Here is a 15,139-nt window from a genome sequence, read left to right on the forward strand (position 1 = left end):
TTACGCCCGCTTCTCTGGTTTTTTTACCCCTTCCCTCTTCCTCCTCCTGCGACGCCCTCTTGAAGGTGCGCACAGCACCGGACACGGAAGCGACGCCCTCTTGGAGGTGCGCGCACCACCGGAAAACGGAGGCAACGCCCTCTTGGAGGCGCATGACATCGGAAACGGAGGCGACGCCATCTTGGAGGTGAGCACGCCACCGGAAACGGATGAGACGCCATCTTGGATTCGCGCGCAACTCCCAGCATGCGCATGCGCAGGTCACGTGACCTAACCGAAACCGGAGGTGACGTCACAGAAGTCACGTAATCCTCTCGACCAAACAGAAGTCAGGAGCGGTTCTGGACCGATGTACACAACTACTATGGGCCAATTGATCAGTGATGCATGACACTTATAAAATGCATAGGTTCATTAACAACTTCGGAAATCGTTTTCCAATTGTGTAGATCGAAGCGCAAGATATCATTCACTGTCTATTGTCTGGTCCAGACTCGATCATTTACAAACCGCCGTCATATAGCTGGAATATTGCTGAGGGCGGCGGTAATCAATAAATCTATTTTTTAAATACTACATTACCTTAAAACTTTGACCTTCCTTCCTTAAAACTTACCGTAAACGCCTTGGAATACTTGCATATAGTGGATGTATTCCACACTAATGTTTCTCCAAACAGTAGAACATAACACGGAAGAGATCATCATTGGTACTGATGTTTTCGGTGGCGTTTTCAATGTCACTTTTAATTTTTAACCATTGAAGTCGGGAGATTGTGCTAGTCACTCCATGATGTTGATTTCGCCTCTAACAATAAGCATAATCGCCTTTTACGGATTTTATAGGGCTCGTCCCCTGAAATACCATGACGCAGTTGAACAAGAACACCCTACTCAGACACAGTATACTGACTCCGAGCCGACCAGTCCTTGTTTTAACCCTTTAAGGGGCCGTCACACCATGACGTTCTGGTCAACGTTCTCTGAACATTTCAATCGTTCAATTTTTGAGTGTTCTAGAATGAGGATGACACATCTGGCGTGTGATTAACGTGTGCCTAACGCATGACTAGCGTGTGTCTAACGCACGAGAAGCGTGTAACAGCGACCAAGTAAGATACCCCTGAAAACCATTAGCGTGTGCTAACGTGCCACTGGCGCGCGACGAACGATTTGTCATCGTTAGACGAGCGTGTTGAGCGTGTGACTAACGTGTGAATAACGACAGAATAGCGTCTTGCTGGCATGTTATTGTTATGGTGCGCTAGGGAACCGTTCAGCGGTCGTTGACAGGTCGCCAGTGAGTCGTTCAATGCAAAGCAAACGATTAGTAACAACCAAGTAACGCTAGAGTAACGACTGACTAACGATAGCCGAACGCGTGCAACGCTCGGCGAACGTTAGTAAAACGTTCCACGAACGTTCTTAAACGTTCTTCAGCGTTTAAAATTGAACGTTGAAGAACGCTGGTCTCAGTGAGAACTTTTGTGCATGTTCAAAACTTTTATTCCGGACCAGCGTTCTCCGCCGATTCCCGGCGATCACCGACGTTCACTAGCGTTCACACAACGCTCTTCTGGCGCTATCCCAGCGACCATGGGCGACTACCAACGTTTCCTCAAACGTCATAGAACGCTGACTAGAACGTCATAGTGTGACGGCCCCATTAATGCCGAGCGCCAGACAGGGTAACAACAAGTACCATCTTTTAACGTCTACTGGTTAATGCGGCCGGGGATCGAATCCCCGACCTTCGGCTCTCTGGGAAGACGCTCTACCTCTAGACCACGGAGGCGGTACTTTCCACAAGAAATCTTGATCTACCTTCTGATCATTGTGTAATCATTAAATAACCACACACGATCAATAAACATCTAACACGTTATATTGAAACACACATGATTGGGAAGCAGCAATAAATAATAGACCCTATTACATAGGTCAGTGTACTCACGGATATCTAGTATTTGTCACAGTTGAGGCAAGTGTTCCGTTCTTGAAGCCAGGAAACAGTGTTGGAAGGAGGCAGTTCAGCCATATTTCCCGATAAGTATCCCGTCTCACTCACTGGGCTAGTAGATAAGTCGCAACACAAGTTGTGGAAGAAAGGCCTCGGATGGCCTTGGTCACGTATAATCAGCCTTCTTGAGACTTCTACGTCGAAGCGCCTGGAATCATGTAGCCATTTTCCAGAAGTGATGACAACCTATAAGGGGCTGGTCATTTATTATAGGGGAGGGGTTGGGCAGTGAGATAAAGGTGGTGGTCATGAAAAATGACACAGAGAACGAGGGGGATATCGCCAAAATTTGATCCAACTATACTCTATATAAGGGAGCGAGTGGCGGAGGACACGTGAGACTATGAACATTAGTTCAAATAAAAGAAATATAAATGTGGACATTATTTAAGGGCTGGAAATATATTATAGAGAGGGGGGGGGCATGAAAAAATACCATACCACAAATACCACATAAATACCACGAGCACGGGTATGTTGCTGACAAACCTAGAAACATAATTATTTATGGCGAACCCCCATGTCATCCAAAACCTGCCCGGAAAGCTGCAATGAAAGGATTGTAGACTAAGAATTGTTTCATACAGCTTAGAGGTGATGGGCAAAAAGCTGACTGGTCTGTAGTTTTGTTCATCTAGAGGAAACTATTAGGAAAGTAGAGGCTGGTATGGCGACGTTTATTAAGTTACAAATAGGTGGACTAATGAGTTAAATACAAGATGTGAGGAATAAGCATGTGTGATCATCCTCACATTGCCTTGCATGTCCAGACTAACCTCGACAAACATGCCCACACTCACATCGTCAAAAGTGTCAAAATTCACCTTGTTACGCATGAACAAACCCTTTAAGCATGTTCATAATCACCCCGTCCAACATGTCCCATCTCACCCAGTCAAACGTGTCCCCTGTCACCCAATTAAACTTATCCCCTCTCACCGATCAAACATGTCCCATCTCACCCAGTCAAACATGTCCCCTCTCACAGATCAAACATGTTCTCTCATCCATGTCAAACGTGTCCCCTCTCACCTAGTCAAACATGTCCCCTCTCACCGATCAAACATGTCTCCTCTCACCGATCAAACATGTCCCCTCTCACCCAGTCAAACGTGTCCCCTCTCACCGGTCAAACATGTCCCCTCTCACCGATCAAACATGTCCCCTGTCACCTGTCAAACATGTCCCCCCTCACCCAGTCAAACATGTCCCCTCTCACCGATCAAACATGTCCCCTCTCACCAAGTCAAACATGTCCCCTCTCACCCAGTCAAACATGTCCCCTCTCACCGATCAAACGTGTCCCATCTCTACCAGTCAAACATATCCCCTCTCACCGATCAAACATGTTCTCTCATCCATGTCAAACGTGTCCTCTCTCACCCAGTCAAACATGTCCCCTCTCACCGATCAAACATGTCCCCTCTCACCGATCAAACATGTCCCCGATCACCCAGTCAAACGTGTCCCCTCTCACCGATCAAACATGTCTCCTCTCACCCAGTCAAACATATCCCCTCTTACCCAGTCAAACGTGTCCTCTCTCACCGGTCAAACATGTCCCCCCTCACCAAGTCAAATATGTCCCCTCTCACCCAGCCAAAAATGTCCCCGCTCACCCAGTCAACTATGTCCCCTCTCACCCAGTGAAACGTGTCCCCTCTCACCGGTCAAACATGTCCCCTCTCACCCAGTCAACCATGTCCCCGATCACCAAGTCAAACGTGTCCCCTCTCACCGATCAAATATGTCTCCTCTCACCCAGTCAAACATGCCCCCTCTCACCCAGTCAACCATGACCCCGATCACCCAGTCAAACGTGTCCCCTCTCACCCAGTCAACCATGTCCCCTCTCACCCAGTCAAACATGTCCCCTCTCACCCAGTCAACCATGACCCCGATCATCCAGTCAAACGTGTTCCCTCTCACCCAGTCAACCATGTCCCCGATCACCCAGTAAAACGTGTCCCCTCTCACCGATCAAACATGTCTCCTCTCAAACAGTCAAACATGCCCCCTCAAACCCAGCCAAACATGTCTCCCCCCCCCCCCCCCCCCCCGATCAAACATGTCCCCTCTCACCCAGTTGTGAGTGAGTGAGTGAGTAAGTTGGGTTTAACGCCGCTTTTAACAGTATTCCAGTTATATCGCGGCGTGTCAGCTTAATGTGGGAGGAAAGCCCGAAGTGATGCAGGTCTCAGACGTTTACCACTTCGGTGAAACCCACGAGCACGGGTATGGTGCTGACAAACCTAGAAACTTAATCGGGGCGAAATGGAATTCGAACCCACAATCATAGGTTTCTGGCGTGTCCAAGCGACACAACACTGCACAGCGAATCACGGCGCCTTAGACGACTGGGCCATCCGTGCCCCCCTCTCACCCAGTAAAACATGTCCCCTCTCACCGGTCAAACATGTCACTGCTCATCCCATTACATGATTAAGATGATGATGATGTGTGATTGGCAATACCATTTGCTTTAATCTATCGATTGGCATTTACATGACTGACGGTTTTAATTATTTAATCAATACAGACTCCCAGACTTGAAATTCCCAGCAGGGACATGTTACTTGGCCAGCAATCCCAAAATTGGACGGACAGGCACTAGCACAAAGCACGGACAGGTCAACGTGCAACCCTTATTCCTACAAACAAGCACTTTTATCTATACCGTTGCTACGACATCTCTATGCGCGGAATTTCATATTTCTTGGAACCAGCGCTTTTCAGGGAGAGCTGATTTCAAAACAAGGCTAAAATCGTTATCACCTAAGAGACGGTGTAAACAGTAAACAAGTTATGCAAAGGATATAACTCACCACCTTCAGAAGCCTCGTCATATAGTGTTTGCTGGCTGGGACGCACAAGAGCAAGGTATGTAATATGTATGAATTCCCCAGAATAACATGAGCACCATTTTTGGCCTCGTGATCTAACTATATAAGCTCGAAACATTGTTTTCTTATTTTGAAATATTTGTTAATGCATTTTATTCGTCATCTAAACAAGAGCAGATGATTTTGTTTCTTAAATAAATGATGGGTGGCAGCTTAGTTCTAACCACTAAACACCATGTAATGTTTCATATGGGACACTGGAGAGGAAGCCATGTTACGGAATGAATAATTGCAATCATTTGCCATTTACATACTTACACTGTAGCTAAGTGCAATTCTTCATCAATACACGTATCCATGAGTTTCATTTAAATTAGGTCAAATAATGCCGAATTATTGTCGCTACATGTTCCTTATTTCCATTCTTCTTAAAGCTGAGACGGAAGTATGATACAATAAGTCATGGTAATATTGAAAACTTGAAGACTTGAAACCCTTTTATTGCATCTCATGTTTAAAGTAGGAGATCGTAAACGTATGCACAAATAGGGTATCAACTTCCAAGCAAAAATTATTTAAGGATTGATTGTGTATTGTTTTCGGTTCATTGAAGTATGAATAAAAAAGCCGATGTGCAAACTGTATGAATCTGCGTTGCGGATTCATACAATTTGCACATCGGTTTTTCGATTGATACCTCAATGAACCGAAAAAATATACTTATAATAAAAATCGACAACGAAAATATATGTTGTCTTAAATAAGTTAATAAAATAAAAAATTATATAAATCAATGCAGACAAAACGTGACGCGATTGATATATATTCCAGGCGCAGGAATACATACTGTGGCGTGACAGGAATCAGGTTTTATTTAATTATGCACATATCTTGAGTCACTAGCCAATCAACGAAGAATAGCCTCAAGCAAACTTCATAGGACCTGTCAATCAAGGCATGAGGGGCGAGAAGAAGAACTAAAATATCAGGGAGAACGCGGCCGTTTCAAATGACAGGGAAATCACAGTTGAAAAAATGCGAGTTAGAAATGTAGTCCGAAGACATGAAATTTGTGGAACCCAGGCGAGCGGAAAGAATTTAATATTTTACATTCATTTGGAAATGATTGCAGTGACTCTTTCCCAGACGAGCCCCCTTGTTCTGTTTCATTTTGATTCCTAATTTGAAACGTTAAAGTTGACCCAGACATTGGTACAAATATATCACCTTGTCACGCATAACCACAATCATCCTATCAAGCATGTTCCTACTCACGCCGTCCAACTTATCCATGCTTACGCTGTAAACTATGTTTACACTCACCCTGTCAAGCATGTCCCCGATCACCCTGTCAAGCATGTCCACACTCACCCTGTCAAGCATGTCCATCCTCACCCTGTTGAACATGTCCACACTCACCCTGTTGACCATGTGCACACTGACCCTGTCAAGCATGTCCACACTCACCCTGTCAAGCATGTCCCCGATCACCCTGCCAAGCATGTCCACACTCAACCTGTTGAGCATGTCCACACGCACCCTGTTGAGCATGTCCACACTCACCCTGTTGAGCATGTCCACACTCACCCTGTTGAGCATGTCCACACTCACCCTGTCAAGCATGTCCACACTCACCCTGTAGAGCATGTCCACACTCACCCTGTCAAGCATGTCCCCGATCACCCTGTCAAGCATGTCCCCGATCACCCTGTCAAGCATGTCCACCCTCACCCTGTTGAACATGTCCACACTCACCCTGTTGACCATGTGCACACTGACCCTGTCAAGCATGTCTACACTCACCCTGTCAAGCATGTCCCCGATCACCCTGCCAAGCATGTCCACACTCACCCTGTCAAGCATGTCCACACTCACCATGTCAAGCATGTCCACACTCACCCTGTTGAGCATGTCCACACTCACCCTGTCAAGCATGTCCACACTCACCCTGTTGAGCATGTCCACACTCATCCTGTCAAGCATGTCCATATACACCTCGTCCAACGTATCCTCGCTCACCCCATCAAGTATGTCCACATGCACCCCGTGAAGCATATACCCTCTAAAATACTTCAATTATTAACCCTTAGTCCCTCGACAATAATGTTATTGATAATGATAATGACAATTCTTGGAACCAGCGCTTCTCGTGGGGAGCTGTTTTTCAACAAGAGGCAAAATCGTTATCCCCTTGGAGACGGTGTAACAACAAATATGTTGTGCAATGGATATAACAAGCCACCTTCTAAAGACCTTGACTTATGGTGTTTGCTAGGTGGGACGCACAAGAGCCAAATATGTAATATGTATGTATGAGGGCTGGTCAAAAAGTTCTAAGCCTCAAATAACCTTCAAATGTGGGCCGTAACAAAGTGAACTAGTCAATGTAGTACATTGTTTGAGTAGTTCATTGCAAGTGTATTTGGTCTGTTGAGGCCGTTTGTATATTACCGACAGCCAGGTTAACGCCATGGGGTCCAAATGGACACATAACGGAAAATAACGAGTACCGAGCAGTCATCAAGTTTTTAACGTAGGGGTAAAGTACTCCCCAAGAAATTCATGACCGTATGACACAAGTGTATGGGGATAAGTGCACTAGCCATCCACTGTTAAACGTTGGGCAGCTATGTTTAAGGCTGGGAGAACAAGTCTCGATGATGACCCTAGTTCTGGATGTCTCTCAACTTCCACCAATGAAGATTCAGTCAAGGAGGGGGATTTGGGTAGCCTTGTGGTTAAAGCGTTCGCTCGTCACGTCGAAGACCCGGGTTCGACTCCCGACATGGGTACAATGTGTGAAGCCCATTTCTAGTGTCCCCCGCCGTGATATTGCTGGAATATTGCTAAAAACGGCGTAAAACAATACTCACTCAATCAATCAAAGAGGAAAACTAAAAAACTAATACAGTCAGATAGACGAATTACCATTGCTGAACTTGAGGAAGACACAGGTCTCATTCAGGGATCCATTACAAATATTGTTCTATTATCAGAAGCAGCGACAATGCGAAAATGCCACAAGTCTGACCTTGAAAAATGTGGCATTGTCACGGTAGGGTTAATTTTGACGCTTTTTGCTTGTGTTTGTAATGGCGACAACACGACAATGTCCAGGATTATATACTGACATTCAATTAATATTGTTCATATTCAGGCAAGTGTATATGTTCTTAGTGAGTCACATGAATACACAATTAGAAGAAACAAATGTATTATTATAAGGGTGTATTGGTATCCATCAGCAAGTGTGAATCAGGTCATAGCACATCTGTTTAAGAATTCACGTGTCGTCCAGCTTGTCAAATCGCCAATGATCAATTCAAACCTACCTCAAAATGAGGCAGCATGTATATTTATATATATTTATTCAAGCAGAAAACAATGGAGGGGAACCCGGGCATTTCCCTCGAAGCCATGGGTGTCCATCCAGCTTCATAACTTATTACAATATAAAAATAATTTTATGACCCAATAGAAAATGTATCATTGTAGATGAGGTGAGGTGAAATTTAACGTCGCGTCCAAGATTATTGCACTTATATAGCGACGTGCATGTACGTGTATGTGTTTGTGTGGCTGCTTGTACTAGTCCGGACTGACGCCGATTTATAGTGCTAGCTCACTGAGATACCATGCCGCAGTTTAACATGAATACCCCACTCAGACACAGTATACTGACTCCGAGCCGACCAGTCCTTGTTTTAGCCCCTTAATGCCGATCGCCAGACAGGGAAACAACAAGTACAATCTTTTAACGTCTTTTGGTATATCATTGTAGGTAGATGACGTAGTGCTGTTGGTGTCAAGGGCAAAGAATTTACAAAATACGTTAGACTCATGCCATAGACATTGTAAAACTGGAGGATTAATATTCATATTTCCATGGCTAAAGTAATTATTTTTTCATTGATCTAAAGGTGATAACAGAGACAGTTTCAATGTAGGTGAATATACTTTATGAAATGTGGATGCCTATAAAAACCTTGTTGTTATCTTGCAACAAAACCCTTAAATTTACTAGTACAAAGCAATAATTATCAGAACAAGCCACTAAAGCAATGTATTAAATTCTATCCTAAGGACGGAAATTACATGTGTCAATAGGATGTCAACTGCGCCATTTGGACGCTATGGTTGTACCAGTTATTTTGTTACTGTAGAGGAGTAAATCATTTTTAAATCTATCTGACACAGAAACTATTCATTTGTTTTTTCCTGAATCCTAAAAATCACTTTTTCTTGATTTATAATTTAATGAAAATTTGTATAAAAGTTACTTCTTATAACTTTAATGAAAATTTGTAGAAATGTTACACCATGACAGGTGTCTGATTTTGTAGACTATTGAATCTTTTAATTCCGAGTGATTGCATGATGTCTGATTATTGTGGCAGAGAAATAGTGCTGTGCCAGCTGCCTTTCGTGGTTGTCACAATTGTCTTAAATGTCATTGGATAAACTTTGTAATGGAATGTTTCATCATCCAATGAATGGACCTATTTCAATTTCTACCGTGCCATTGTAAATTCCTGCATTTCTATTGATCGGCCATCTACTTTAGACAGACAATATTTATTTGAAATCACTTCGTTCTGAAAACCCACCAGTTTGCAATATCCAATACCAATTTTACTTGATGAACGTTGTGAAATACTGTGACTCTTCATTGTTTGAAGCAAGTGTGGCAATACATAACTCATATTTGGTTACTTTTTTATTTATTTGCAGGGTTAAAACATACGATGTTAAAGATGTCACGAAAAAGTAGCGATCCCATGTTGAGATTTGTGGATGACTTAAAGGACCATTCCGTGACTCAAACCGAATTGTTGAAATCTCTGAAGGAGATCATGGGGAAGAACAAAGACAAGGGGAGGAACAAAGACATTGTGACAAGCTATAGATATAATGATTCCGAGAAGAACAAGCATAAGCAATTTCGACAGTCAGATTCCGGAGAGTCGCTGCTTCACATTGCTGTCAGCTGTGAGAGGAATGAAGTTGCCAAGGAAATAATTAAATGTGATCCAAATTTAATACACTGTTCGAGACTGGACGATGACTACCGTGGACAGACGCCATTCCACATTGCCATAGCCATAGCCGACAGCGGTCAGCAAGACCTACTGAAATACATGATTAACGCACTTAGTGCTGATTTGCGTAAAATATTATTTGCGATTGATAGACAAGTTGTTGGAAAGAAATTAAGAGGCACTGTGATGTTAGGAGGGACATCTTTGTCCATTGCTGCTTTGAAGAATGATAAAAGTATAGTTGAACTCCTCCTTCAGAGTGGTGCTGATCTGAAAGATTCAGACATTTCTAGGAATACAGTTTTTCACTCGTTGGTTCTGTACGCATCTTTCTATCCAAAGAAAGAGCAGGAGATCATCAGCATGTTTACATTTTTGGCAGAAAAGAGCAATGGGAATAAGAGACAAAACATACAACGAGAAAACCTTCGAGGACAAACAGCGCTTCATCTTGCTGCCGAGTTGGGTCTGGACAACGTGTTTAAACACATCCTTAATATGAAAAATGCATACAAGTTCTTCTCTGGTCATGACGGTGTTTTTGATATCTACGAGTGTGATATAACAGAGATTGACAAGGTAACTTGGGTTAAAACTGTTCTTCAGAAGTCGCCTGATCACACAAACATATCACACAGAGCTGAGGGGCTGCAAAACGACGGAGAGGATTGGAAGATACAAAGATATTGGAAGAGATTGAAACAAAATAAGAACCAGAGCATTTTGGAAACCATATGCAGTTTGAAGACAGCAAAGGCCTGTGATTTTCTGAACGACTACACGCTTCAAGAAGTGGTTTATCTAAAGTGGGAGAAGTACTGGCGTTTCTACTATGCTGGCCTCATTTTGCACATATTGCTAATGAGTGTCCTCACCTACCATTCTGCATGTAAACTTGATGTCATCTACAATGCAGGAGAAAAATGTAACTGGAATTTCAGGGCTTGGAATAGCTTCTCAATCATCATTAGTCCCTTTTATATAATTCTAGAATTTCACAGGGCATTCCTTTCATGGCAACCTTTCCATATGACAAGACTGCATCACAATGGAGTATACAGATGGATATTTGTGGTGTTTGGTTTGGCATTACTACTAGACGCGTTGTGGAATGTTGTAACTGTTACAAGCAACTACTGTCTGGTGATAGCATTGCTCCTTGGTTGGTGGTCAACAACCTTCTTCATCCGTGGAATACGACCGCTGACCTACTTAACACTTATGTTACAGAAAGTGCTTTTTGTAGATATGCTGAAATTTATACCAATCATCTTCATAATGTTTTTAGCATTCACTAGTGCAATGCACAGTTCGATGGTGGGAACCGACCCTGGAAACGAAGCATTTGCGAATTTCACTATCAGTCTGGTGACGATGTTTAAAATGATGACTGGTCACGAAGAGGTAAGTGGGCTTCAGGAGGCATGGATGCAGGGATCTATCCCATGCTTTGTCCTTTCTGTCATATTCCTCCAGATGTTCCTCCTCAACGTCCTCATTGCTATTATGTCAGACACGTGCAGTAATGTCAAGAATTCCGAAAACTTGTTGAGGCTACAGAGATTGTCCATTGTCTTATTCATTGAAGATATACTTCCTGGATGTATAAAGAAGCCCCTGGGGGAAGAAGAAAACATTTCTAGCAGTAAGAGATATCATCTCAAAATTGATCGTTTGAGAGGGACAGACGTGTTTGAAGAGGATACCTTTACATTAATGCGCAATTTCATAAAGAACACATCAAAAGTAGAGGAGGTGGCAAGGCCCCATGGCCATGATGTCACAGCACAACCAGTCCAGTATCTAGTTATTGACAACTATGGGACGAGTACATAACAAATCAAGATGTCATCGTCAAAGTGACAAGTCCCATTGAAAGTGTCAGACTGGATGATTGTGAAAACCTATATATGGCTAAGCACTCGCACTATCGTAGAATTCGAGCAGTAGCAGACGAGTGCTCCTTTGTTACGACAACTTAGTGCTCAGCATATCTCTAAAAATGGTATCTCTGTAAAAGGTGCGACATCTGATTTACACGTTTGTTTATCGTGAGGTCTGTGTTCTAGACTCATCATAGGATAGATAATATGATTTGAAGAAGAGAAACATTAATGTAGTGTGCTTCAATATATCCCACTGCGCTAGATTTGTAGAGACTTTTTCACATTATGTATACTTTTCCATTCCACTTGCCGGATTTAGGACGTCACAAATGACGTCATCGACTTTTCACAGACGAGTATCTTCACTTGGAAGAGTAAGAATCGAAAACTACCAACATTTTGTATTTACAATGCCTAAAACTACCATTGTTTTACGCCATCGGTATCAATGAAATATTTGTAAATAATAATGGCAAATATAAAACTATTACTTTAAGGTTTTAAAGTAACTGCATCTGCAGTTGAAAGAACAATGATAACAATGAGTTTTGTCATTTTGTCATGTTTCTTGTGATGTTCATTCAAAATGAATACAGATTATGAATGCCACCTGTAACTTGATTTACTTAAGTCCTGTAAATATTCACCGAATCTCTCCTGTTTGATCAGTCTAGAACTTTATTTCATCCGCAGTTAGAAATTCCGCTATTTAGACCCAAAAGTTAAAGTGAACATTAAAATGTGATGGATGTTTGTCTGGGCCGGACATACAGTCTACTCACTTCTTGGAACACAAGGACAAATTGATGCGAGTGACTTTTGAGCTGCAGCAGAGGAACTGTCTGTATTGAAGTATTGGAGTGCACAGTGTCGACACGTACACCTTTATATCCCCCGCCACGAAGTCGGCCCGTCTGTCCGCTTCTCAAAGGTGACAAATTTTCTCCAAAACCATTTATGTCAGAGAAATGAAATTTTACAAACTGATGTCACTGGTCATGATCTAAAATGAGTTCGAAAATTGATGTCGTAAATTGATTGTTTACAGAGTTGTGGCCCTTGCTCCGTGCTTTTCATCTTATTGCATACTGTCATGATATGGGAACACGTTTTCTCACAAACTACTGAGGTTAGTTGAACGTAATTCTGCATGCTTATCAAAGAGATACTTGTCAAGTTCGGAAATAGGAGCTGCAAATTATATGTGTCCAGAGTTACTGCCCTTGCTCGATACGTTTCAACTTTGTGTATAGTGTCTGCAGTGGGAACAAGTTTTCTCAGAAACTTCTGAAGTTGGCTTATCTAAGAGGCACTTATCAAGACACTTATTTTGTGTAGAGAAGGGGCATTTTGTGTATATCAATTTCATATGTAATTTTTTCTGATGACATAAAGCAGCCCAGGTGCTTAGGTCTTCTTAAGGCTTTATATAGGACTCTTTGTTGGACATGTAGTTTATATTGACTGCTGTATGAACAAAACAATTCTATAGTGCCCAGTGGCGGGGGATAGTGATAAAAATGTTTTCTTGTTTAGATACTGCTTTATCACGATACAGTCGGAATCGTACAAGATTGAGTCATTAGCTTTGTGTGTGTTTACGTTGTCGACAAGTGTAATTCTCATTTGTGTTTGAGCTGGAAACTCCGCTCGTCATTGTGCTTGTGATGTCTGTGAAGCGGTTAGGCTCATCATGTATTTGTTGTCTATTGTTAATTAATGTATTCGATGTTAGGGAATTCCCTTTCCAATAAGAGTGGATTCCCAGAAGACTGCACAGTGGAAAACAGTGGTGGTATATTGAAAGAAACTAACATCTGTTGTACCGAACTTCTAATTCCACCTATTTCCGTAAGAAGACGTCCACTTCAGAGGAAACACATCCCACGAAGCGCAGTTTTGGAAAACTATTTTCACAGAAGACACTCAACGTCATCAGAATCACACCCACCACCGATGAATATAACTAACCCAAAAGAAATTACCAGCATTTCAAAATGACTTTAAAGGTATTACATCCGTGTCCCTTGAAATTAGGAAAATGTTTTAGGCATATGGCGTGTACGGTTCCATGTCAATGACAATTAAGACATGGGTGCATGTCATGCTTAAAGGAGAATCATTAACGTGATATATATATACCGTTTGGATATGCCATATTTCCCAATTGTTGGTTTTGTATATTGTTATAATATTTGTTTCTTTGTTATATTGTTGTCGACTTCTATCTCACAATTGTACTTCCTTAAACCCCAAAGGTTTCCTGGTTAAAATTAGTCCAAACAAATCTTTTGCTGGTCGTAAGAGGCGGATAAATGGATCGGATAATCAGGCTTGTTGACTTAGTTGCTCGCGTGTCACTGTATTCCGACGGCGGTAGATCATTGTTATAATATCAATCACTGGATTCTATGGTTTTGTTTATTGTTATATTTTGTATTGTCGTCGACTTCTGTCTATTTTATGATCGTACTGCCATGATTCCCGTGGGGGCGGTCGGGTAGCCTAGTAGTTAAAGCGTTCGCTCGTAACGCCGGAGACCCGGGTTCGATTCCCGACAATGTGCGAAGCCCATTTCTCGTGTCCCCCGCCGTGATATTGCTGGAATATTGCTAATAGCGGCGTAAAACAATACTCACTCACTCATGATCTCCGTGGGGATCCCGGGTTTGAGTTGGTCCCCAACAAGCTTAGCTGGTCGCAAGAGGCAAATTAATGGATCGGATCGTCAGGCTCGGTGACTTTGTTCATTACCGTGTCATAGTACCCCGACGGCGTGGATAGTTATTATCAAACTATTTAAATCACAGCATTATCTGGTCCAGACTCAATTATTTACAGGCCGCCAGCTGGAATGATCCTGAATGCGACGTTATACAAACAAGAAACAAATCTTTGATGAGGTCATTGTTACACAAGGCTTAGAATACATTGTTTGATAGGCATAACTTAGAAGTTGACGGATGACAAGATAGACACAATTTTATGGATAACAACTTCTTTAATACTGTGAAAAGTGACGTTTCAGTATAGATCGTTATACCGTTGTCAAGCAAGACTGAATGAGGTCTTGCTTGACAACGGTATAAGGATCTATACTGAAACGTCGCTTTTCACAATATTTAAAGAAGTTGTTATCCATAAATTGTGTCTATCTTGCTTAGAATACAGTAGCTGTGCTCAGTACATAACTTCTTCTTTATCTGCAATTGTTAAATGAGCAACTTGTCATGATAATGTGTTCACATATATCGTGAAGAAACGGCTATCTTTACTGTAACCGCTCTGCGTTCCGTATACGTTACTACGTATATTATAACTAGCTGACGGGTATTCTAATAATAAGGACCCC

The 15,139-nt window shown here is 42.3% G+C and overlaps 1 protein-coding gene across 1 annotated transcript in view; it reads left to right on the forward strand.

Annotated features, from left to right (window-relative positions):
* Positions 1-14,764, forward strand: part of LOC139448513 (transient receptor potential cation channel subfamily V member 6-like) — a 68,332-nt gene extending 53,568 nt beyond the window's left edge. The window contains exon 2 of the mRNA XM_071230072.1: positions 9,594-14,764. Within this exon, the coding sequence (XP_071086173.1) occupies positions 9,608-11,737 (2,130 nt within the window). The 5' untranslated portion in view covers positions 9,594-9,607 and the 3' untranslated portion in view covers positions 11,738-14,764. The remainder of the gene's footprint in view (positions 1-9,593) is intronic.
* Positions 14,765-15,139: the final 375 nt, after the last annotated feature.

This window comes from Haliotis cracherodii, unplaced genomic scaffold (assembly GCF_022045235.1).
Source record: "Haliotis cracherodii isolate W230 unplaced genomic scaffold, xgHalCrac1.p SCAF_7, whole genome shotgun sequence".
Lineage (NCBI taxonomy): Eukaryota > Metazoa > Mollusca > Gastropoda > Lepetellida > Haliotidae > Haliotis > Haliotis cracherodii.